The sequence below is a fragment of the Delphinapterus leucas genome, chromosome 4 (assembly GCF_059928025.1).
Source record: "Delphinapterus leucas isolate spDelLeu-1000000601 "Yukka" chromosome 4, BTC_Dleu_Yukka2, whole genome shotgun sequence".
NCBI classification, from domain to species: Eukaryota; Metazoa; Chordata; class Mammalia; order Artiodactyla; family Monodontidae; genus Delphinapterus; species Delphinapterus leucas.
The window spans coordinates 72,577,658-72,603,485 of record NC_143132.1 but is presented as its reverse complement, the minus strand read 5'-3'; the positions used below and the strand labels follow the sequence as shown (position 1 = coordinate 72,603,485).

At 48.9% G+C, this 25,828-nt stretch overlaps 1 protein-coding gene across 1 annotated transcript in view; it reads left to right on the top strand.

Moving 5' to 3' along the window:
* The first annotated feature begins 68 nt into the window (after positions 1-68).
* MELTF (melanotransferrin) overlaps positions 69-25,828 on the top strand; it is a 38,512-nt gene continuing 12,752 nt past the window's right edge. The window contains exons 1-7 of the mRNA XM_089910648.1: positions 69-14,445; positions 15,538-15,640; positions 18,074-18,256; positions 20,225-20,381; positions 21,528-21,595; positions 24,512-24,699; positions 25,440-25,620. Coding sequence (XP_089766774.1) covers positions 14,302-14,445; positions 15,538-15,640; positions 18,074-18,256; positions 20,225-20,381; positions 21,528-21,595; positions 24,512-24,699; positions 25,440-25,620 — 1,024 coding nt within the window. The 5' untranslated portion in view covers positions 69-14,301. The remainder of the gene's footprint in view (positions 14,446-15,537; positions 15,641-18,073; positions 18,257-20,224; positions 20,382-21,527; positions 21,596-24,511; positions 24,700-25,439; positions 25,621-25,828) is intronic.

The following is a 25,828-nucleotide window of genomic DNA, read 5'->3' as shown; positions in this document are numbered from 1 at the left end:
CAAGCTAGCATTTTCTTGGAACAATTTGGGGCATCACATGATTTGTAAACTGAATTCAAGAATCATTAGGCAACCTAATCATATTTCTTCTGTAGGTTTTGGAATTGAATATGTTAACACATTGTAATATATACCACAGCTGTTACATGCTAATATAATAAGTTGTTTCCAAACATAAATAGATTAGAAGAAAACTATTGTAAAATGATCTCAAGAGCCTCAGAAATCACCTTATAGCAGGACCCCAGCATAAACCATTTTGAAGTATTTACTGGTCGAATGTTGTAAAATATCAAGAGGTTATAAAATGACACCATTTATGTGTTAAAATGTATATTACATTGCTTTCTGAATGTCCTTGTTAAGTGATTTTTTGTAAGAAGATACTTTTGTGCACCTTTCTAGATTGTATAGAATTATTAATAAAAGTACTAATTGTTTAGTACTACTATGCAACAGACACTTTAGTATCATTTAATTTTTCAAAAGAAGATAAGAATTACTGGCTGCACTATAAGGCTTAAGCAGAATCTCTTGGCCAAGATTACTTAGCTAGTAAATGACAGTGCTGGCTATTGGTATCGAAGTTTCTCTGTCCCAAGTTCTTTCTAATATACTATTATGCTGCCTCATTTTTCAGCCCCTACTGTGGAAGGCACTGTGACTTAAATTATGTTATGTTACTTCCCCTTTACAGATAAAGATAGACTTAGATGAAGGTCCTTACCCAGAGTCTCGTAGTAAGTAAGGACAGACCCACAGACCAAGTCATTCCCATCGCAGCTGGAAGGACTATTTCTGGGAAACAAGTCAGCCCAGCCCTGTCATAGTGACATACAAGGAAAGAAACTCTTTAGAACCAAAAATGGAACACTATTCATTAGGGGGGAAAGTCCACTATTCTAATACACAGGGAATAATACTATTTTGAATGTTTTATGAAATATTCCATATTTTTAATATGCTTCTTAATACCCTTAATTCGGCAAAAATAAAAATGCCTCTTAAATGTGACTACATGTCTTTGGTTGCTTTCCTATTCCATATCTGCTCAGGGCTCTTCAAAAAATGATGGGAGCGAGCTTGAAGGGGGGCTCATTCTAGCAGAATACACTCTGGTCAGCAAATACCTGCTGAACCACCACACAGTATTTAAACTCCAAACTTGGCAATTTGGGGACTTTACTAATGAGGAAAATTTGTTTTCTAAAGTACTAAACAGCTACCTTCTAAGATTCTGCCTTGAATACTCTTAATTTACAGGTAGTGAAACAGAAGCCCAGAGATCCCTGTGTCCTAATCAAAGTTGCACTGCAACCAGGAACAGAGCCAGGATTAGAGCCTTTAACTCCTGGCTCCTGGAACAGTAGTTTTTCCACCATTCCAGTTACTTTTCCTCCCTTGCTGTGAGCTGAATTTAGTGGGCTCTTCAGTCCCTCGGGATGTGAATTATTGACTGAAAGAAAGTAAATATTAGTGAAATTAAGAGATTTTATTGAGGTGGTCGGATTTGAAAGATATCAGGGAAAAACACAAATGTCACTTTTCTGATCCAAATTTAGATTATCTGGTTCAGTCCGATGTTGAAGATTCCATTGATCTCCCTCCAGAATTGCACAACATAGCTCTCCTTGGTTTTGGCAGCAGAGTTCTATAATGTGAAGAATGTGGGCTATGGAATGACTTGATTTGAATGCCAGCTTTACCACTTACTGGTTATGCAACGTTAGTTGGGCAAGTCATGTCATCCCTTTTTCTGTTTCTCTGTAAAACGGAGATATTTTGAGAATCAGTAAGATTACAAATAAAGGGGGCACCCTAAAAGTTAATTCCCTTTTCCTTGGAATCAGAAGCCTGGAATTGTTCCAACTCCCCTTGTATAGATTAACTTGAGACTTCATTTTGCCGTATTTTATTATATTATTTATTTATTTTGGGCTGCGTTGGGTCTTCGTTGCTCTGCGCGGGCTTTCTCTAGTTGCAGCAAGCGGGGGCTACTCTTCGTTGTGGTGCGCAGGCTTCAGTAGTTGTGGCATGCAGGCTCAGAAGTTGTGGCTTGCGGGCTCTAGAGCGAAGGCTCAGTAGTTGTGGCACACGGCCTTAGTTGCTCCGCAGCATGTGGGATCTTCCCGGACCAGGGCTTGAACCTGTGTCCCCTGCATTGGCAGGAGGATTCTTAACCACTGCACCACCAGGGAAGTCCCTTGCCGTATTTTAAATGAGATTTGATTGACTACCTTGCAGGACTATTAATAAGGATTAAATAGAGCAGTGTGTACAAAACACCAATCACAGCATCTGATACTTGACTCTCAATATCTGTTCTTCCTCTTGCTCTGGAGTGTGTTTATGGTTGCAGAAGAGTGAGAAGGAAGAATATGGTGCACCATTCTTTATCCCTATAGAGAAATTTTGACAGACTTTTAGTTAAGAAATTATTTACATTTCAGTCTCTATAATCTTGTTATCTCTTCTTCTAAGGATTCCTACTCTTTGTCAAAGATGCTGTGATTGTGACCTACCGTAACTCAGCCTTAAACATGGAACTGGAAGACATCAAGATTTCATAAGCCATTCTCACATCTCTGTACAGTGTTAGACCCTACTGTCCCTAGCGATTCTCCAGAACATTAATTATTGAGAGTCTAGAAACAGGTCTGGAAAAAATTACTTAAATTGCCCAGATAAAATACATTGTCTTTCAATTTAAGAATAAAATAGTCACTACTTACTCACTGGTTTCTCATTCGTTTCCTACTACTACCAGCTCTTTCTCCATTCCACCCCCAAATATGGTTACCTGAGAACTGGCAAAACAAATCCTGGTCCTCTAAACAGCATTGTGAACAGAATTGGTGGTCAGGTAACCTGGTATTATTGTTTGAGACATTTAGGAACAGGTACGAAACCTTACCAGGGAGAGTTTCACACTAGGATTTTTCTAGCCGTTTCTGTCACCTATAGTAGTAAACAGATACGTGAAGAATTAGGGGGATGAGACCGAAGGACAGTGAAGGCTGGAATTCTCTCTCACCCTCTCTCTTGTTTACTTTTTCTTGAAGTATAACATACATATATAAAATGCATTATTATAAGTGTACATATACCTCAGTGAGTTTTTACAAACCAGTGTTGTGTGTGTGATAACCAGCGTGAAGCTCAAAAAACAGAACGGGACCAGCACCGCAGGCACCCGTACCCCTCAGCTCACTCCCAGTCACTGCTTCCTGCTGCAAGGGAAACCACTATCCTCATTTTCTTACTGTATATACTTCTTAGTTATGTACAGTAAAATGGCGTACAATTCTATGGGTTTTGAGACATGCATGGAGTTCTGTAACCACCCCCGCAGTCAAGAATACAAGAGTTCCGTTATCCCCAAAATTTCTCTTATTCTTGCCTCTGTGTAGCCAATACCCCCTCCAAACCCCAGCTTCTGGCAAGCACTGATCTTTCCTTAGTGCCTCTACTAGTTTTGCCTTTCCCAGAATGTCATATAAATGGAATTGTATCGTATGTAGCATTTGGAGTGTGGCTTCGTTCACTTAAGCAAAATGCATCCGCGATTCATCCCTTTTGCTGCAATAGTTGGTTAATTTTCACTTCTGAGTAGTAGTCCATTTGTGAATGTGCTGCAATTCATTTATCCATTCACTGATTGAAGGACTTTGGGATTGTCTCCAGTTTTTCCCACTATGCTTTTGTACTTCGTTACAACGATAGGCCTGCAGGAACAAGGAGCAAAGCCAGAAATGGGCCTTGAATCTGACAGCCACAGCAGGCCCTCCCCACGCACACCTTTATCTGCCGTGAGCAGCCATGCATTTTGGCAGTTGCACAGGAGCCTATCGTCCTAAAACAAACTTAAAATGCAGAATAATAGATCCCGAGAGCCTGTTTACAGAACAAACTTGTGCCTAAAGTAGGAGACTGCTAGAATAAGCAATTCAGGATTTGTAGAATTTCAAATTCCCGGGAATAACAGATGATTCAGTAGCTGGATGTGCCAGCTACTGGTGCCAGATTCTCAGTGTCCTAAGGGAAATGTAGTTTGTTTAGGACGGTAGTGAGAAGAAGGTAGTCTGAGCAACAAATGAAAAGAGTTATTTGTCAAACATGAAATTGTCTAATAGACTTATAATTCAGAAAACAGTCCGTGGAGACAGCCCTAATCTCAAGAAAATCTAGTTTGTTGAACACCCTAAGGACTGTAGTTTTTTAAATTATTAAACTACCAATTTTCGGGCTTCCCTGGTGGCGCAGTGGTTGAGAGTCCGCCTGCCGATGCAGGGGACACGGGTTCGTGCCCCGGTCCGGGAAGATCCCACATGCAGCGGAGCGGCTGTGCCCGTGAGCCATGGCCGCTGAGCCTGCGCGTGCGGAGCCTGTTGTTCCGCAACGGAAGAGGCCACAACAGTGAGAGGCCTGCGTACCGCAAAAAATAAATAAAATAAAATAAAATACCAATTTTCTTTAGGTGGTAACCTCTCTGCATCTTTTTTCTTTTTAAATAACTTTATTGGAGTATAATTGCTTTACAATGTTGTGTTAGTTTCTGCTGTGCAACAAAGTGAATCAGCTATATGTATACATATATCCCCATACCTCCTCCCTCTGGAGCCTCCTTCCCACCCTCCCTATCCCACCCCTCTAGGTAGTCACAAAGCATGAAGCTGATCTCCATGTGCTATGAAGCAGCTTCCCACTAGCCTTCCATTTTACATTTGGTAGTGTATATATGTCAATGCTACTCTCTCACTTCATCCCAGCTTCCCCTCCCCCACCCCGTGTCCTCAAGTCCATTCTCTACATCTGCGTCTTTATTCCCGCCCTGCCACTAGGTTCATCAGTACCGTTTTTTTAGATTCCATATATGTGTGTTAGCATACACTATTTGTTTTTCTCTTTCTGACTTACTTCACTCTGTATGACAGACTCGAGGTCCAACCACCTCATTACAAATAACTCAGTTCCGTTCCTTTTTATGGCTGAGTAATATTCCATTGTATATATGTGCCACATCTTTATCCATTCATCTGTCTATGGACACTTAGGTGGCTTCCATGTCCTGGCTATTGTAAAGAGTGCTGCAATGAACACTGGTATATGTCTCTTTTTGAATTATGGTTTTCTCAGGGTATATGCCCAGTAGTGGGATTGCTGGGTCATATGGTGATTCTATTTTTAGTTTTTTAAGGACCCTCCATACTGTTCTCCATAGTGGCTGTATCAATTTACACTCCCACCAACAGTGCAGGAGGGTTCCTTTTTCTCTCCACACCCTCTCCAGCATTTATGTTTCTAGATTTTTTTGTTGATAGCCATTCTGACCACTGTGAGGTGATACCTCATTGTGGTTTTGATTTGCATTTCTCTAATGATTAGTGATGTTGAGCGTCTTTTCATGTGTTTATTGGCAATCTGTATGTCTACTTTGGAGAACTGTCTGTTTAGGTCTTTTGCCCATTTTTGGATTGGGTTCTTTGTTTTTTCGATATTGACCTGCATGAGCTGCTTGTATATTTTGGAGATTAGTCCTTTGTCAGTTGCTTTGTTTGCAAATATTTTCTCCCATTCTGAGGGTTGTCTTTTCATCTTGTTTATGGTTTCCTTTGCTGTGCAAAAGCTTTTGTTTCATTAGGTCCCATTTGTTTATTTTTGTTTTTATTTCCATTACTCTAGGAGGTGGGTCATAAAGGATCTTGCTGTGATTTATGTCATAGAGTGTTCTGCCTATGTTTTCCTCTAAGAGTTTGATAGTGCCTGGCCTTACATTTAGGTGTTTAATCCATTTTGAGTTTATTTTTGTGTGTGGTGTTAGGGTGTGTTCTAATTTCATTCTTTTACATGTAGCTGTCCAGTTTTCCCAGCACTGGGAAAGAGGCTGTCTTTTCTCCATTGTATATTCTTGCCTCCTTTGTCAAAAATAAGGTGACCATTTGTGTGTGGGTTTACTTCTGGGCTTTCTATCCTGTTCCATTGACCTATGTTCCTGTTTTTGTGCCAGTACCACATTGTCTTGATTACTGTAGATTTGTAGTATAGTTTGGAGTCAGGGAGCCTGATTCGTCCAGCTCCATTTTTCTTTCTCAAGATTGCTTTCACTGTTCAGGGTCTTTTGTGTTTCCATACAAAATTGTAAAATTTTTTGTTCTAGTTCTGTGAAAAAATGCCACTGGTAATTTGATAGCGATTGCATTGAATTTGTAGATTGCTTTGGGCAGTATAGTCATTTTCACAATGTTAATTCTTCCAATCCAAGAACGTGGTATATCTCCCCATCTGTTTGTATTGTCTTTGATTTCTTTCATCAGTGTCTTATAGTTTTCTGCATACAGGTCTTTTGCCCTCTTAGGTAGGTTTATTCCTAGGTATTTTATTCTTTCTGTTGCAGTGGTAAATGAGAGTGTTTCCTCAATTTCCCTTTCTGATTTTTTGTTGTTAGTGTATAGGAATGCAAGAGATTTCTGTGCATTAATTTTATATCCTGCTACTTTACCAAATTCACTGATTAGCTCTAGTAGTTTTCTGGTGGCATCTTTAGAATTCTCTATGTATAGTATCATGTCATCCGCAAACAGTGACCATTTTACTACTTCTTTTCCAATTTGGATTCCTTTTATTTCTTTTCCTTCTCTGATTGCCATGGCTAAAACTTCCAAAACTATGTTGAATAATAATGGTGAGAGTGGACATCCTTGTCTTGTTCCTGATCTTAGAGGAAATGCTTTCAGTTTTTCACCATTGAGAATGATGTTGGCTGTGAGTTTCTCTCTGCATCTTAATTATTACTAATATGTGATTAACAGAAATCTAATTCTAGTGCAGTGTACTCAAAGAATCTGAACCAGAGCTGGGCCCCGATTGATTGGTTTGACCCTCAACATTTTTGCATGCGGATGGCACACTCAGCCTTGTTGGTCTTTTCCATTCTTATCATAATATGACTTATTTCTCATGTGTGTGTTTTCAAAACAAAATTAGGTCATGCCTTTAAACTGGTTCTAGACTAAACCTTAGGAACTACTTGGTGTTTACCCAAAGTAGGAATAAAGTACTCGAGCATATAATCATCCCTACTTCTGCTATTTAGCTGTTAATGACAAATTTCATTTGGACAGTTTTTAACCACAGTAGAATGATTTTTTTTTAAACTATACAGAAGTCAGTGTGCAAAGCAATTAGCATGTGAAACGAGATATAGTGAATTTGCTGGTGGAAGGAAAGATTAGAACAAGTGATGTAATCTTTCTTTAGGATGTATAAAATTAGGTTCATTTACCTCACAGATGGGAGGGCTAAAAACGAGAGAAAGGTCCCATATGTTCCACACTATAAATCTCTACAGAAAGGTTTTCTAAGTCTTGTGAGAGGCATTTGAACAAAAATATCTACTTCCCTAGTGGTATTTAAGACTAGAAAGGATATCTCTTGATGATAGGTCCATTTCTTTCTCTGAAAGTTCAGTACTTGGTTCAGATCTAGTTTATCTGACATTCCTCACTACTTCCTTACTAGGAAAAAGCTTTACTAACCTTTTAACTATTTTTCTCCCTGTGGCTAATAATAGTTGTATTTAATAGAATATTCTTTCCATCACCCAGGTTTTTAACTTTAGTGCTGCTTGACATTCTCTTCCTCAAATATCCAGTCACTAGATACTATTGATTCTTCCTTAACATCATATTTTTTCTTGCTGTCATTTCCATTGTCATCACTGTAATCCAGGTCCTTAACCCACCCTCACCCTCAGGCCTGAATTATTGCAGTGGCCTCTTAAATCATCTCCCAACCTCTAATTGCTTCCTTGCTAATCCAGTCTGTCAGCCACCAGATGACTTTTCCTAAGATGCAGCTTGCATTGTGCATCTCCTCTCCTGCATGACCTTCATGGGTACTAAATCCAAACGAATCAATTGACCTGCATATATAGTTCCTGGAACATAATATGTGGTCAATAAATCACCTACCTCCCCAGTCATCTTTAGTCACACGCCCCCTGCAGTGCTTGTCTTGTGGCTGGTGGTCATGCAGATTCTTACTGTGCTGATTGTTGTGTCCTCCCCACCCAAGTCCCCTCATCAAGACTCTACCTCTCTTCAAGACCCACCCTAAATCCCTCCTACAGAAGCCTTCCCAGTTATAGCCCTTGATGCCTGAATTCCTGCAGTACTTATTGGGTGTCCACTTAATACTGAGCGTGCACTCTCTGTGCTGCCTTTACAGATTAGGTGGCCTTCACCTTGTATTCCTCTGCCCCAGTGAAGTGCCCAGGGCAGGTGATCAGGGCACACAGCTCCTCTACTTGTCCAGAGCCTGCCAGCCTCTGTACAGCATGGTCATCTTCACTGCTGTGGTTTTTAATGGGCTGAAAACAGACTTGTATAAGTGTTGGCAATGACTTCATTTGCAAATTGGTAGAGTTGGGGGCATGGAGTAGGGGATGAGAATGGATAAAAAGGTCTGACTATAAATCTCTAAATTAGCTAAAAGTTTTTGTTTAATTATAGTCCTTTCCTTTCTGGTTCCTGGAATAACAATCTCTCTCCCTGAACATGCTTTGTGACATTTTTTGTATAAATTTTATCTTTCTTGTGCATATGTTTTCATTATAAGTCATCTGAAACCTCCTCGGAAGTAGCTGGGTATGAATAATTTCTTGAAAGTCTTATTGACAGAGCCAAATATAGTCTTCTTGATTTTATTCTTTAGCCTCCCTTTATACTGGTTTCCACTCAGATTAAATCTTATATTCAACGAAATAGATGGAGATTTCTTAATGGCTTTAAACCTGTATCTCCAGAGTTAATCTTGGAGCCTTCTAATCTTCTTCTAAATTTTAAAGTCTGGACTGCAAGGAGAATTTTCAGGGGGAAAAAAAACTTCTGTGGTTTGATCATTAAAATAATAAACTGAGCTCCAGGATGAGAGACCTACCCTTGAATGCAGGTCTGACACCTGGTGGAGCCTTTTCCACCCTTCATTTTACCCATCTCTGAGGAAGAAGCATTTTCTCTTTTCCTTTGAAGATCACCCTCTGCTTGTCCTCCTGGTCTTATTCCTCATATCTTCTTCCGTTACCCTCTTTTCCTGTACTGTTATTCTCCTTCCTCCATGGGCTACTTGTGCTCTGACTATATGATCAAATTTCTCCTATACAATAAAAACTTTCCCTTGACCCCAAATCTCCTGAAAACAACCCCTCTTCCTTTCTTCTCTTCCTTTCCTAGCCAAATATCTTGAAAGAGACACACTGTCCACTTTTCACTTAAATAATATGTATTGAGTGTCTACTTATCCCAGACATGATGCTAGACATTGGGAATGATGGCAGACAAGACACCACCCAGGCTCTTGTGGAGTTCAGCCTCCTGTCCAAGGCTCAGCCCTTGCCATGCCACTGAAACAGCTCAGACAAAGCTTCTGGGGACCTAGTCCCCACATTCTGTGGCTCTTCTCAGCATCCCCCTCCAGCAGTACGAGACACCTTAACAATGAGTAGTAACGTCCTCAAACCTAATAGCTCACACTTAGAAATCATCCTCCCTATTCAAGGCCCTGTGATGAGTACAGAGAATCTGCCTTTGAAAAGCTTACACATAGAATATCATGTAGCCCAAATACACAGGGCTTCCCCTAAGTCCAGTTTCATAGGGAAAATACTTTCAGAGAGGCAAAAGCTTTTATTCACAAAACTTGCTTAATATGCCTACCATTGATCTCAATATACGAATTCAGACGTATTAAACAGCAAATACTTGGGGAGTGACATCAGTAATATCCTTTTATAACACATTTACTGCTGCAAATGTTCACCATTCCTGATTCCTCTGTGCACACCAGCCCTTCCAAGTGTCCCCCAGAATAAAATTTGTCTGGACTTTTTCTTAGTCATAGGCCTGAACACCCATAGAAATAGAAAAATACAAATTATGGTTTGTTGAAATGAAAAAATACGAATTTTCCTAAGATTCTGGGTAAAAGAATTGTTCGCATCTTGCTGTCTCATTAGCCCCCATATCTGCCAATACAGGCTCTCTGCTCCCTGTCAAAGGCCCGCTCTTCTTTCTGAGTCCCCAGAGGCTATCTTTAGTGTGTTCCACCCCATAGCATCTGCTACTGTTCCTGAGTTCCATGACAAGCAAGCTCCCAAATCCTTGGAGAACCAGAGCTGTGTCTTTGGTAGGGAAGAGCTCTCCGTATTTCGTATTATGGAATAGGGTCAGGAGGTCCCAAAGCATTGCTGCTCAGGCCCCACCATCTTACGGAAGTGTTAGTGAAACCAGTTCTTGTGTTTTTTTATACTCTCCCTCTAACCTCAGTATGAGTCCAGAATGGGGACCAAACTATCCTCAGTGCTTCTGCCCTCTATAAGGCTATTCCTGGGTTAAACTACCCTCACTGCATCCCACCCACTCCTCTGATTCCACCCAGGTATGTCTGCACCCCAGAAATAGGATCCAGGCTCAAGCTGAGGCAGAGTTCCCCATTACACACAGGTATCAATACAAAGCTATGTCCATGCTAAGGCCAGGCAAATGGGCCTGATGTAGAAGCCCCTGGAGCCCAGCAACAGCTAGTTCCCTGATGAGCCACAGTTGAGGAATGACTCCTGAGAGATAGGGAAAGGACCCGTTGTGAAAGAGCTCACCCAAGCTCTTAGCTTGTAGCTGTTTGACTCCTTATCGGTGTCACCAGGAGTTTTACTACAGGAACGACTTAATGAGCACAAATCCTGCCAGTAACTTCTGGTTGTTCCTGAGTGTGACAAAGTGAGCCTCTTCATCCTCATGGGCTGAGGCTTGCTAAGGACACCTATTTATTCCATCCCCTTAGGACAAGCCATAGCCCTTCTGCCAGGGCCACCTACTATCTATTCATGCAAATTAGAAAGAGGTGCCCCTCCTTCGGATGGATCCAGCTGGGGATGAAAAAACAGCTTCCACCAAACATGCCCCCCTCAGATTCTCCAGAGCAGACAGCTATTGGGGGAAGAAGAATGGCACATCAGAGCCATCATGATCTGCCTTTTACAGGGGAAACAAGCCCAGAGAGGAGAACGAACTTGCCCAAGGTCACACAGTGAGTCAGTAATAACAAGAGTACAGCTCAGGTCTCCTAAAGTCCAGCCCATGTAATGTCCACAGATCATCTCAGGGTGTGATAAGCAACAGTTTCATGGCCCAATCAGAGGACCCAGGGCTCCCTTCCCCAGAGAGCAGAGCAGGCTCAAGGACTGACAATCCCAGACCCAAGTTCCCTTCTCTCTCACTCAGTGTTCTTTTTACACATGTCCTCTACCCAAGACAGGGAGGAGCTCATTCCTGGGTACTCATGGGGGTGGGGGAGGGGTGGCGATGACAAAAGATGAGGACATAAATGGATCACTGAGTAACCGTTTCTGCAGTCCAGTCCCCTCGTCCCCAGTACACATGCAGAACTGCACTTCTGGTCTACATAGAACAGTGCTTCTTAAACCCTGCTGTGCACCAGAATCAAAAACATAGATTGTTGATTGTCTTCCCCTAAAGTTTTTGATTCAGTGGGTCACATGTGGGCCTGAGAATCTGCATATCTAACAAGTTCCCAGGTGATGCTGCTGCTGCTGATTTGGGGACCACACTTTGAGAACCACCAGCCTAGTCCATCTTTGGTCTTCTTCCCATCCTCCAAAGCATGATGGAATGAGCGAGGCTCTGCGGGAGACCTGGGTTCCAGTTCCAGCACTGTCACTGACTAAATATGTGACCCAGGGCAAGTCACTTCCTCTCTCTAAGCCCAAAGAGAGGCAGTGAGATACCCCCACTAGCAGCTCCTCCCCAGTCAGGACCACATCAACCTGGGTTCACCTCTGTAGCCCCAGATCCTTTGTACAGTCTGTGCTTGAAGAGATGCTGGTGAATGAATTTGATTGCCTTCGAGCTTCCTTCCAGCTCAGGCCCTAAGATTCTGACCTCTTCTTTCCAAATCTGAACTTTTCCCTCTCCAGTTGGACCAGATATTTGGGATCTTTCTAGGACAAGAGGAGGGGAGGATGTTCTGGAATTCAGGGCAGATTGTTGAGGTGAGAGAGCCCTGGAACACCCGTGAGCTGGGGGAATCAGGCCCCAGACAGCAGATACCTTACTCTCAGAAACAGCTGAGCGTGTGTGTCCAGGCCTAGGAGCATGGGGATCAAGAGAGGCCTGCGGTTAGACTCAGCCCCCGCACCGGCACAGACTCCAGCAGGGGGCGCCAAAGAGAAGCGTAAGGCCAGTCCGGTCAGTGCCCAGGTGTCCAGTCGGGGTTGGCCGGGTGCACGTTAGGGGCGTGGACACCGCCAAGGCACACCCCGGCCGCACTTAAGGAGCTGAAGGTCCGTGCCAGGGAAGAAGGAGGAAGAAAGCTCTGGCTGCTGTTGACCCACTTGGACCCACAACTAGACAAAACCCGCGCCAAACCCAGCCCCAGCTAGCTCTAGACTGCGCCATGCGGGGCCCCAGCGTGGCTCTGTGGCTCATCCTGGCTCTGCGCACTGGTGAGACCCCGCCGCCCGGCCCTGGGAGTAGGAGCTGGGCCGGGGGTCCTGGAGTTCTCCAGACACACACACACACACACACACCCAGGAGGGTCCCGCGGGCTGGAAAAAGTGTCCTGAACCTTCGTCTCCCAGGAAAGGCGGAAGGCTAGAAAGGCGCGAGGCGCGAAGAAGGACGGGGGAGGGAACGAGCACTGACCCGGGCAGACCAGGATGTCTGGAGGGCTTCTTGGAGGAAGGAGAGGCGCGGGCAGAAGCGTGGAGGGGAGAGCCCTGGAGTGTCGGGGTGGGGGGGAGGTCCGGAGGGTGAATGCTCTTGATGGGCGAGGAAGCCCAAGGAGGGTTTGGGAGCCAGAACGGCCCTACTTCTCCTGAGCCCCGTGGGGAGGGAGGCGGGAGAAGATTCGGAGGGGAGGAGGAGAGAGATACTGCCCAGGAGAGGGCTGCAGGGCGCCCTGCATGGGTGGGGGGTGGGAGGCGCAGACCGGGACTCCTCGCGTCAGCATGGGCCGCTCCCAAGGCAGTCACGGTCCCGGACGCTGAGACGTGAGGCCGGAACTCCGGGAGAGGCCCGCGGGGATCGCGGGAGGAGGCTGCTGAAAGGATGGCTTCAAGCCACCGCTCTGACCTCGCCAGTACAAAAAATGGACCTGCCACCCCGGTCCGGGCCCGGCAGTTGCTAGGCCTACCAGGGTGCAGCCTTGGAGCACCGGAGAGGGTGAGGGCACCTCCACATTCCAGGGGGCCACCTGGAGCCAGGGGAGGCGGAGGGGGCCAAGGGGAGTCTGTGGAAGAACCGGCAGTCTTGACACTTGGGGTGGAAACGGAAAGCACAGGCTCCCTTGAGAGGGTCCCTGGCGGGTGGAAATGGACCCAAAGCCTCAGGCTTCCCAGGAGCACAGGCATTCCTGGCAGGGCTGGCTGGGAGGGTGAGTGGTGGAGGAGCTCGGGTCTGCAAAGGCAGCAACCTCAGGGAGCTGGGCACCACGTCTGCTGGGCCCCCAGGATCCCCAGATCATGGGACCCAAGAGGGTCCCCATCAGGAGGAGGGGCCTAAGAGGCAGTCCACTGAGGACCTTGTGTCCTGGCTCTACAGAGGTTTACTTACAACGCAGAAGGTGGTTTCCTCATCTGCTTTCCCAGATGACAAAACAGGCTCAGAGAGGTCAAATAGGTTACCTGAAGTCACCAGCTGGAGGAGCAGGAACTTGAACCCAGCCTGCTGACTCCTCACCCTCCCCTTGTCAGGGGCCTGGCACTGTGCCCACAGAGGGTAGGTCTGCAGGGGGCATAATCACAGATGCTCCAAAGGGTGCAAGGCTCCTCAAGGGCAGCCACAACCACTTCCCAGTCTCAAGTCCCAGTTCATGAGGAGGGCCCAGGGACACCAGTGAGTGAGAAAACCCAGTCTAGCACCCTCTTGCTGGAGACACACAGACCCAAGAGGGCAGGAAACAGTCAGTGCTCCTTCCGCCCACCAGGCTGTGCTCCAGGCCAGGGAGGGGCGGGCGGGGGAAGCCTAGCTGCTACCTAGGGAAACCCTCCCTGGCCTATGCAAAGGGCCCAGCTCTGAGCCGCGCTGGGCAAGTGCAGGGAGTGCATGGCCCACGCACAGCTTTGCCGGTGAGCCCGGCCCCCTCTTTGTGCCCCAGTACCCCACAGTGAGAGGGCAGGGCTGATGCACACGACTGGCTATACATGCTGATGGGACACAAGGGCTGGGGCTGCAGGAACCGGGCCTCACTGTTCTTGCCCCCATCCCCCCGTCCCCAGCACTCGGAGGGATGGAGGTGCGATGGTGCACCATCTCAGACCCGGAGCAGCAGAAGTGCAGTGACATGAGCAAGGCCTTCCAGCAAGCCAGCATCCAGCCCTCCCTCCTGTGCATCCAGGGCACCTCGGCTGACCACTGCCTCCAGCTCATCACGGTGAGTCCTCTCCCTTCCGCTCTGCACAGACAGAGGGCTCTGACTCAGGAGGGAGCGCACAATAGCCTCATTCACCGGGAAAGGCTCCGGAGTCCTCCCCACCGCCAGGGCCCGGTCGATAGGATCTCCTGAGTTTCCCCCGCAACAAGGGCCAGCTTGTTTCCTGCCCAAGCGCTGGGAGGCCCAGGGAGGGCCCTGCTCAGGGCACCGGTGGGGAAAGGTGTCTGAGAGGCAGAGTTTCCCTGCACAGAGCCCCTCTACATGGGGGACATGACCCGCCCCACCCAGGGGAGCCCAGACAGCAGACCCCTCCATGGCCCATGGCAGTTACTCACTCCTCCTTGGAGTTTTCCAGAACTGGGCTTGTGTGTTTTCTGGGGCAGGAGGAACAGGGCCAGCAGTCCTGGGTGGGTGCATGGTGGGTGGGAGAGCTGTTCTGAGGGGCAGGAGATCTGCTAACTGGCACGGACTCAAGAGGCAGGACTTCAGTACAGGACAAGGTGTGGAGAGAAGCATCAGGGGCAAATACAAGGGGACCCGGGTTTTCATTCCAGCGTAGCCCCTGGTGCGTCCCCAGAGCTAATCCAGTCACAATCCATGTGGCCAAGGGCTTGGGCCAGGCTCCACCGAGAGGGTGGAAACCAATTATGCTGAAGTTATCATTTTACCCGTGGACCCCACTTGTGTTTTAAAACAAAAAGGAAACAATTGAAGAGGATATTTGTAGGATTCAATCTGCATCTTAGAGAGAAGCAGAGGCAGGGCGTTGAGAAACAAGAAAGTGAGGGAGGCTCACTTTTCACTACTTTTCATTTTGTGCCATCTGATTTTTAACTATGCGTAGTCCTATAGCATTAATATTTTTTAAATAACATAATTATAAAAACAAGGTGAGCCCTTGGTCCTGGTCGGGGGAGACACCTAGGCCCTGGCAGGGAGGGGCCTGAGAGGCTGAGTCGAGACAGTGCTCCCAGGCCAGATGATGAGGACCACGTGGACCTCCAGGGCTTTTCAAGGGGCCCTGAGCAGGTGTCCCTGAGCTCCTGGCTGAGTGCCCCTGGGGCCAGGCTGCACTGACCCACCTGTTCCCAGCAGGCCCGGGAAGCTGACGCCATCACTCTGGATGGAGGAGCCATTTATGAGGCGGGGAAGGAGCACGGCCTGAAGCCCGTGGTGGGCGAGGTGTATGATCAAGGTCAGAGGGCCAAGTGGGAGGGGGCTGGAAGGAGAGAGGAGCTCACTCAGCAGTATGTCCTTGCTGGGCCCGGCCCGACCCTGCAGCCCCCTAGCTGGTCAGTAGTCCTGTCCCCAGAGCCGGGGGTGCCAGAGACACGAAGGGCTGACCTGAGTTTGTTCTTCCTCATGGGGAGCCCAGCAGCCCCCTAACCGTCACCCACAAGCTCTTACTGAGGGGCTACCCCATGCCTGGAGTAGTGCGGGGCATGATTGCCAGGTGAACGAGGCATCAGTGATGCCCAGCTCCCCGCACTCTCCAGTACCCTCTGTCAGATGCAGTGTGGAGTGGGGATGGGGCCAGACAGGAAGTGGTGACTAGGAGCTGCAGAGCCCCATAGACCAAGAAGGAATCCCAGTTCTGCCCCATCCTGTCCTCTTGTGTGACCTTGAACAACTTCCACTTCCTTGACCATAAAATCAGGATAGTGGTCCCTGCTCTGTCACATGGATTAAATGAGCCAGTCTGTGTGCACCTGACACATGGTGTGTGCTCAGAAATATGCATTTCTTTGCCCCAGCCCTGCACTCACACCAGACATGCCTCTGGCACAGCCTGCCCTTTGGAGACCCACCCCTCGCCTCTACCTGTCCAGTGCATAGCGTCTGCCACAGCCCAGCTCAGCTGTCACCTCCAAAGAGCTCCCCTGAGCCCTCCCACCCCTGCAGAGGGCCTCTCTTTCCTGCTTTCCAGAGCACTGACTCACTCCACAAGGTCCTTTCCCCCTGTCTGTTTTTTTTGTCCTCACCACAGCGAGTCCCCTGAGGCAAGCCTGGTCTTCATCCTTGTATACCCCTGGTGTCTGGTACCCAGCACAGGGCCTCGCTTGGTCACCTGTTGAATTGATGACTGTCAGATGACACAGGACACAGTCCAACCCTGCAAACCAGCCAGGCTTTCCACTCAATGACCAGAAACAGCCCTGCCTCGTGGGCCCCAAACACAGCTCTTCCTTTTTAATTAATTCAGCACATTCATTGAGCAGCTACTACATGCCAGCCATGAGCACAGAGCAGTAAGCAAGAGAACCAATTCCTGCCCTCCAAGAGCAAGAGTCACATAGTAAATGAGCACCAAAAACTGCAGTTACAAATGTGCTGGGTGCTGTGAAGGAAGGAAAGGCCATGAGGGAGAAGATAAGGGCCGTGGAAGACCGGCTAAAATAGAGCAGAGAGGAGGGCTTGTCTGGAGAGGTGACATTAAAGTTGCACTCTGGGGCTTCCCTGGTGGCGCAGTGGTTGAGAGTCTGCCTGCCGATGCAGGGGACACGGGTTCGTGCCCCGGTCCGGGAAGATCCCACATGCCGTGGAGCGGCTGGGCCCGTGAGCCATGGCCGCTGAGCCTGCGCGTCTGGAGCCTGTGCTCCGCAACAGGAGAGGCCATGACAGTGAGAGGCCCGTGTACCGCAAAAAAAAAAAAAAAAGTTGCACTCTGAAAAGTGTCCCAAGTAGAAAAGAGCTTGGTGAGTTCAAGAAACTAGAAAGAGAGTGGGGAGTCAGAGGGTGGGACCAGACAGGCTGCTTAGGTTGACAGGGGCCAGGCTCAGGGGTGCAAGAAATAACACTGGCTTGGTTTTCTAGAACTCAGCTTCGTTATGATCATGGGCATTGGACCACCCCCGGGCAGTTGTGTACATGTCTGTGTGTGATGGATGCCCTCTGGTCATCAGTCCCATAGAGGAGTCATCCCTGTCTTGTCTGAATGGCCTCTTCCAGGCAACCTCTAGCCCAGGGGAATCTTTTGCAAGGCTGTAGACCCTCGCCCACCGACATGCACCCCATTCAGGTCTTGAGTCATTTGGGACCAAATCGTTCATGTCTCTCTCCTTCTCTGTGTGTGTGTGAGTGTCTGTGTGTCTGTCTCTCTCTATCTCTACCCCTGCGTCCCTGGCCCAGTGCTGAGAAATCACTTTTTCTAATCTGAGGGAAGTCCCTGCCCTGCTCCCAACCACTCTTCTTCCCATAATGTGATACCATCCCCTCACATCCTCTAAGTTCTCCTAAGGGGCTAGACTTCTGGAAGACGAAAGACTTGCAGGCTACTTCTGCTTTTGGTCTGGCTATAGAGCTCCCTTGATGTGTGCAAACGTAGACCCAGCTGAGTGCCAGCTGGCTCGGGAAGGACAAGGGGGAAATTAATGAATGAATTAACATCTCAAGATAATAGCTAACGCAGAGGCTGGAGGGGGCGGGGTCTTGTGATACAACACGTGGATTGCACCCACTTGCTCTCTTGGTACTGGAATGCCATGCACGCACGCACGTGCACATCCACATACGTGCACGCGTGCACACATGCATCCGTGCAAACCCTCGCACCCTTCTCCCACAGCCTTCCCGGGCAGGGTCCCAGCCTCCTTCCCACCCTCACTCCTCTCCTCTCCCCTCCTCCTAGAGGTCGGTACCTCCTATTATGCCGTGGCTGTGGTGAAGAGAGGCTCCCACGTGACCATCAACACCCTGAAAGGCGTGACGTCCTGCCACACGGGCATCAACCGGACGGTGGGCTGGAACGTGCCCGTGGGCTACCTGGTGGAGAGTGGCCGCCTCTCGGTGATGGGCTGCGACGTGCTCAAAGGTGAGGGCTTGACCGCCAGCGGCTTCTCCCGCAGGGGCTCTGCATTTCCCCTCGTGGGACAGCCTCCCTCCGGGCTCAACTTCACTGCGCCTCCTCTAAGGGGCAGCACAGCCACCTCCCCTGGGCCTCCCCGGATCCCTCGTCAACGGCATCACTCCCTCCTGTCCGCTGGCCGGCCTGCTGCTGCCCCCACTTAGATTTCTGCCTGGCTGGCTCCTCCAGGCACTCAACGCTCGCTCACTCCTCCCGGGGCCCCCGGCACAGCCAAGCACAGGCCCTGCAGGCCCACCCCACGGGAGCCGGCGAATCGCCCAGGAGCACCTCTCACCTGGTGTAGACATGGTCGCCATGGCCACGAATGTGTCCTTAGCTTTACAGGGTCAGAAGCCGTATTTTTTCAGGACCCAAGCAAGCTGCAGACTTGCGCCCACAAAGCTGACAAGTGGCTAATCAGAGACCCACCATTGACTCGCAGGTGGTGAGAATAGGGCCGTCCTGCAAACAGCATGTGCCCCGTGAAAGTAGAGCGAGGGCAGGAGGTGCTGAGGGGACCTGGCTGGGAGCCCAGAGCCCTGGTTCTGGTGACCTGGACAGAGGCCCATGCTTTGGGCCTCTTTTCCTGGTCACCCCCTGGCCACCCAGCTGTGTCAGTCTGAGGTGGCCCCTGACACATGACCACCTTCTCAAACTGCCCTCTTGGGACCACACCACCCCTTGAGGAGAGTTTCAGGCGTCCCCAAACCCCTCGTTCCTGAGTGTGCTGCTTCCTGGTTTGCTCCGCACATAGGCAAGCACCTGGTCTTTCAAAGCCCAGACTTTGCTGTGGGTACGTGTGAGCTGACACCCTGGCTCAGCGTGACCTGCCCTCAGAAAGATTACTCTACACACTGAACTTCAGTTTCCTCACCTGTAAAATGGGGAAATTAACACTTACTCCATTGCTGTGGCGTTGGGAGGACTGGGGTAATCTCCACATCTTTGCAGAATGCACGGCACAGGGGCTGTGCTCACTGCAGGGACCTGCTGTTATTATGAGCTCAGCTTCCCTCCCTCCCGGTCACTGTGGTGCACACACACGTGATGCATACACACACGCACAAACCCACACACGCACATACACGCGTGCATACGTGCACACGTACGTGGGCACACCCATCCATGCAGGCACAGACCTACACACACGCATGCTGCCCCCACCTGCACACACACATACACGTGGATGCTCTACCCCCGTACAGCACCGTGCACAGGGGCCTGGAAGCCATGTCCTCTCAGACGGCGCCCAGCTGTGGGAGGTTTACCAGTCATTTGGCACATTTATTAAACGTCCACTCCCCTGCGAGGATGCAGAAAGACCAAGAAAGGAACCTGCCCTGGAAGAGCTTGGTTTAGCCGAGCACAATGCAACTGGCTCACCCTACATGGCACTAGGGGGTCCTTGGGCACAGGATAAATATTTGCCAGGAGGGTGGACTCGGGGCCTGGGTGCTGGCAAGGGCCCCAGAATCCTGCAGATCCTGAATTTGTCCCCAGCCAGGCCTCCTTCTCTGCTGTTTCCCTCCCCTCCCTGTGTTTTGAGAAGTGTAGTCTATAAAATTAATTATACTCTTTTAAGTAATCATTTATTTCCCTACTTTCACTAATTACACATAACTCCTTCTGAAATGAAACCCTCAATGGGAACACTATCTGGTTGATAGCTGTCCTGTGTGGCCATCTGGGGGTAAACGTTTGACCCCCCCTGAGCCATTTTTAAATAGTAGCCGTCACTCTCCGACACCCACACTTTTGTGGCCCCCGTCTGGGAACCACTGAGCAGATCCAGCGCTGCGGTTTTGCTCAGACGGAAGCCTGGGGAGTTGGGGAGCCCAGCCCTCCTGACTCCAACCCGAGTGGCCTGAGCACTCCCTGGAGGGTGGGGCAGGGTCTGATGCTGTGTGACTGACCCCTTCTGTCTCTTTCCCACAGCTGTCAGCGACTACTTTGGGGGCAGCTGCGTCCCCGGGGCAGGAGAGACCAGTTACTCAGAGTCCCTCTGTCGACTCTGCCGGGGCAACACCGCTGGGGAAGGGGTGTGTGACAAGAGCCCCCTGGAGAGATACTACGACTACAGCGGGGCCTTCCGGTGAGAGGGGCTGGGACGGGGTCACAAGCGCAGGGGAAAAACACCTCGGCCCAGGGAGGGCCCCTGGGAGAGTGGCGATGTCAGCTGCCTCTCATCAAAGCACGCTTTATATAGTCCATGTGCCTGGTTAGTTTAAAAACCTCAAACTGGTATATGCCAGGCGGGATTTGCTCATAAAATCAACATGTTTGGTATATTTAGAGAAGTAAGGGCTCAGAGAGAAGAAAATGGCCCAAACAGCCTTTGGCTGCTCCCAGGTCCCCATTCTAGTGTCTGAGACCTGGAGGAGAATGCTGGAGTGGGGGAGCATGGGGGGGCGCCCCCAAGGCTTGATGCTCAGGGCTGGCCTCTCTCTGCCCCTGTTCAGGTTGGCACTTTAGAGCAGCCCTCCATGGAGACAAGAGAGTCTCTAACTACTTGTGGTGCACTTCCATCTGTCCACAAAGGAGGAAACACTCGATGGGGGTTGGCATGGGAGTCTCCCAGGTCCCTCTGACGGCCCTGGCCACAGTGTTTCCACCTGGAACCCGAGAGCCTGCTGGGGCCCCATGCCCCAGGGTGTAATAAGGGAAATGCAGTTTGGGGCACAGAGAGAAAAACAGTTCTTGGTCCTCCAAGCCAGAGACTCTCACCCACCCCATCTCTCCTGGTGTCATCCCCCCAGTCCAGTCCCTGCTTGTTTGCTGGCTGTAGGGACCCAGGCAGCCCCTTTGCCTAGTAGGCCCTGACCTGCCTCCGTCACTGGGCAGTGACAGACAGGGGATCCACAAAATCCTTGTCCCTTCCACTCAGGGTTTTTGGTATGACCTCGGGAGTCATCTTCAACACATCCTGAGTGTTCAGGCTGCTGACCAAGCAGCTGCCTTATGATCACCTGCTCCTGTCAGGCCCCAAGCTCGGCTGTACAGGATCTATACGGATTATAAAGGGTCTCTCCCTACGGGAGCCACTTTCTCATCCCCACTTTACAGGCGATAGAGGCTAGGAGGGCTCCACAGCTTGCCAGAACCACACAGCCAACAAACTGGGGAACTGGAACCCAGGACAGCATGACTGTGAAACCCATGCCCTCCATGACCCCAACCCCACGCCCAGGCCAGACCTCCCGAGGTGGAGGATGGCAGCTCATTGGTTCCACCTGCGCAGGTGCCTGGCAGAAGGGGCCGGGGACGTGGCCTTTGTGAAGCACAGCACGGTGCTGGAGAACACAGACGGTGAGTGGAGAGGCTGCCCCCAGCCGCGGATCTCAGGGCCCATAACCCTCCCTGACAGAAAGAAAGAGGTGGGGCTCACCGATGGAGCTCAGCTGCTCTGAGGGCAAGGGAACCGGATGAGCTGCTCTGCCCCGCTCTGATACGTTTCTGGCCTTGGGTTCCGTTTCCGTGTGAAGATTCTGCTTTTGAAGAAAAAAAGTTTGCAAACCTCTGCACTAGCTGTCATCTACTGTCCCTTCCAGCCTTTGTTCCTTTTCCTGAAGAAGCCATCCCTTATCCCTGGACGAGGACTTGTTAAAAGATGGGTTGGTGTTAGATGTCGATCCACTATACCATTGTCATTTCAAAATTTTTAGATTTTGAAATAATTGAGCTTTAGAAAAGTTGCAAGAATAATTCAAAGAACCCGTATTTATTCTTTATCCAGATTCCAGCTTTGAGCATTTGCCACGTGGAACTGATCATTCTTTCTGTACGTGTGTGTCTTTCCAAACCACCTGAGAATATGTTTGCCCACATCACACCCTTTAATACTTTAGTACATGTCTCCTAAGAGCAAGGTGATGTGGACCTCACCACAGTGCAGTTACCGAATTCAGGAAATGTAACATAGACACAATATTTAAGCTACAGTCCATGTTCCAGATTCACTAATTGTCCCATTTCTGTCCTTCGTAGCAATTTTTTCAGGCCAGGGCCTGATCTTTGATCACACATGGTATTTAGCTTTTAAGTTGCTTTAGTTTCCTTTAACTTCGAACAGTTTCTCAATCTTTGTTTTTAGTGACATTGACATTTTTGAAGAGTCAGGCCGGTTATTTTATAGAATGTAGCCTAATTTGGATTTGCCTAAGAATCTTCTAGTTTTTTTTTTAATTGAGGTATAATTTACATAAGCAAAATGCACCCTTTTTGAAGTACTGTTCTATGAGTTTTGCCAAAAACATACTGTTGTATGACCACCACCACAATCAAGATAGTGACTGTGGCAGACCTTTCATGCCAAAAGTTCCTTCATACCCCTTTCTGGTCAATCCCTTCCAACCTCCTCCCTGATGCCCACCAGTCAGACTTTTGTCTCTACAGTTTTGCCTGTTCCATAATGTCTGATCATTGTCTTTTTTTCTTTTTGCGGTACGCGGGCCTCTCACTGCTGTGGCTTCTCCCGTTGCGGAGCACAGGCTCCGGACGCACAGGCCCAGCGGCCATGGCTCACGGGCCCAGCCGCTCCGTGGCATGTGGGATCTTCCCGGACCGGGCACGAACCCATGTCCCCTGCATCGGCAGGCGGACTCTCAACCACTGCGCCACCAGGGAAGCTCTGATCATTGTCTTTTTTAAAGAATCATTATCTCTTTTTTTTTTTGTTAATCTTTCCTTTTAAATCAGAAGGTCCATCATGTAGTCTGACATTCATGAAGGCAAACAACATGAACCAGATTTGAGAAAAAACTGATCTGAAAAAGGAGACCGGATTGTCTTCAGAGCAGGACGATCCTATGATGAGTCAAGCAAACGAGAATTTGGAAGATGGAGAAAGAATTAGGGGTGTATTGGGTTAAACCCATCTCTTTTAAAATGTTGAGGATAGTCTAAGGAAACCTAAGGAAGTAATTTTCTAAAGAGTTGTCTTCAGGCAAAAAGTTGGTAAGAGGAAAAGACTGGAATTGACATAAATGTTCAAAGTAGTGAAATAATATGGTTTTAATTGTCCCTAGTGAAGAAAAACAGGAGCGGCAGATCGAAATACCTAAATGATGCCTTTGTCTGGAGGGAAGGCCAAATGATCCCTTGGAGCTCTATTGCAAAGGTTTTGCAGCAGTTTATAAATAGAGGAAAGTTGGGGAGTGGGGAGAGAATGACACTGAGTAATTGTTGAGAGTGCTATAAATTACCATGCAGTCATTAAAAATGACCTTTATGGACTTTTCCAAACTATTACTTTCTTGGCTTTCTGGTTTATTTTTAAATAGTGAATAGAGTGTTCATGACCCCACAAATTTATCTTTTTCCCTCCTATTTTCTAGCAGAGGTTTATCCTACTCATTTTAAAATTTAAAAGTCATTAAAATATTGTTACGTAGGGCCATCTGTGGTATGTGTTATTGCATGAGTTGAAATTCGTCTTCTTAATATTCCTATTTGGTGTTGATATTCACTCTTATAAATGAGTTTTATGGAAAGCTTCCAGTAATATGGAAAAAATATTTTTAAATAAGTCGGATGCAAAATTGCCTATCATGTATGTCCTTAACCATATTTAAAATAGTTAGAAAATAGAATAGAAAAAAGGACATGGAGGAAAAATACCAAAGTATTAATAGCTGGAGTTGTGGCTGAAGCTTTGGGAATTTACCCTCTTCTGTCTGGGCCACGGTTCTGGTGAATTCTGTCGGGGTTTGTTTCCACCATGCCCCACCCCACCCCCATCCCCTGCCCTCTGCTCAGGGCTAAATTTAGTGCCAGACGGCAGTGGTGAACTCCTGACACATTTCTCTCTCTCATCCTAAGCTTCTCTTACTTTCTGACTCTTTTTACCTTTAATGAGCAGTTCTGTTTATATATATTGTGTTATTGTCAGAGATCTCAAATCCATTTTATTACTAGAAATTGGTGACAAATAAAAAATGTAAGTAAGTAGACACAGTCCACAGAGACACCTGGTTTTGTGTGGTGCAGCCACCAAGCTCCTCTTCATTCTGAGTTCTGGTCTCACCTCCTGGTGTGGTTCTGGGCTCTCACTTCTTGGTGTGGTTCTGGTTCTCACCTCCCGTAAGGGTTTCTTTTCACTGTGGGTCTGTGGCCATGAAACCCTTAAGCTCTCCCCAGGCTCCCTCTCAAGGGTCCTCCCTGATGTCCCCACCAAGCCCCACCCAGGACAGGAGTTGGCTCACCACAGGATTCCCATCTTCCCAGGGAAAACCCTGCCCTCCTGGGGCCAGACGCTGCTGTCACAGAACTTCGAGCTGCTGTGCCGGGATGGCAGCCGGGCTGATGTCACTGAATGGAGGCGATGCCACCTGGCTCGGGTGCCTGCTCATGCTGTGGTGGTCCGGGCCGACACAGATGGGGGTCTCATCTTCCGGCTGCTCAACGAAGGCCAGGTGAGTTCAGGGCACCCCACACAGTTTCTTAGGGCGATGCTGGACCTTCTCATCTCTCACCGGGGTTGGAGCTCAGAGCCATCCTGGGGCTGGGCCAGCCAGACTCGGAGGGCCAGGACCCCGAGGCCCTGCCCTGGGACAGACCCCAGCTGGGGAGCCAGACCTCTGGGGCGTTCAACCTCAGGCCAACTCAGAGTGAAGAAGGGACCAACTGGGCCAGCTGGCAGCGAGGAGGGCTGGCCAGAGTGGGGAGACCAGGGGGCTCAGGCACCCCTCAGAGAAAGCTCCTGGTATTTGTGGCTCTTAAAACCAAAATCAGAACATATGAGCAAATAAACAAAATGACAAAACCAATAAATGTCAAAGTATACCATTAATTAAGTGTGGTGAATAATGTTTTGCTGAGACCGCTGCTTACAGGAGCAGCAAGTTTCTGCCCGTGGGCCACACCAGCTTTAGTTAGTCTTGTTCATCCATACCACCGATGCTCAGCCCCACTGCTTGTGCTGAGTACCATCGCACACCTGGGCCACGAGCCACGTGTTCAACCGGCTGGGTATGAGAAGGCAGAATGCACCGGGGGAGCACAGGGCAAGGAGGGAGGTGGCGCCCCCCCCTGGTCCTCAGAGTGGGCGCCTGGCCTGAGAGCCCAGGAAGAAGGAAGTGGTGGCTGAACTGGGAGGAAAGGATTCGCCCCTGCAGCTGCTCACCAGCCCACACCCCGACCCCTTGACACACAGCGCCTGTTCAGCCATGAGGGCAGCAGCTTCCAGATGTTCAGCTCTGAGGCCTACGGCGAGAAGAACCTGATGTTCAAAGACACCACCTCCGAGCTGGTGCCCATCGCTACGCAGACCTATGAGGCGTGGCTGGGCCGCGAGTACCTGCATGCCATGAAGGGTCTCCTCTGTGACCCCAACCGTAAGTCCAGCTGTCTCTTCTTCTGCCGGCCCTCGCCTGACCGCAGGCGTGGCCAGGCCTTCTGGAGAGGTGGCCAAAGGAGGACACTCACCCCAGAAGCTGTGTGTGTCTCTTGGCCTCGATGGGAACCTGTTGCTTCCACCTTCCTGCCTCTGGGGGTAGGGGAAGAAGGCTCTGGAGTCACATGGCCTGCTGTACCCTGGAAACC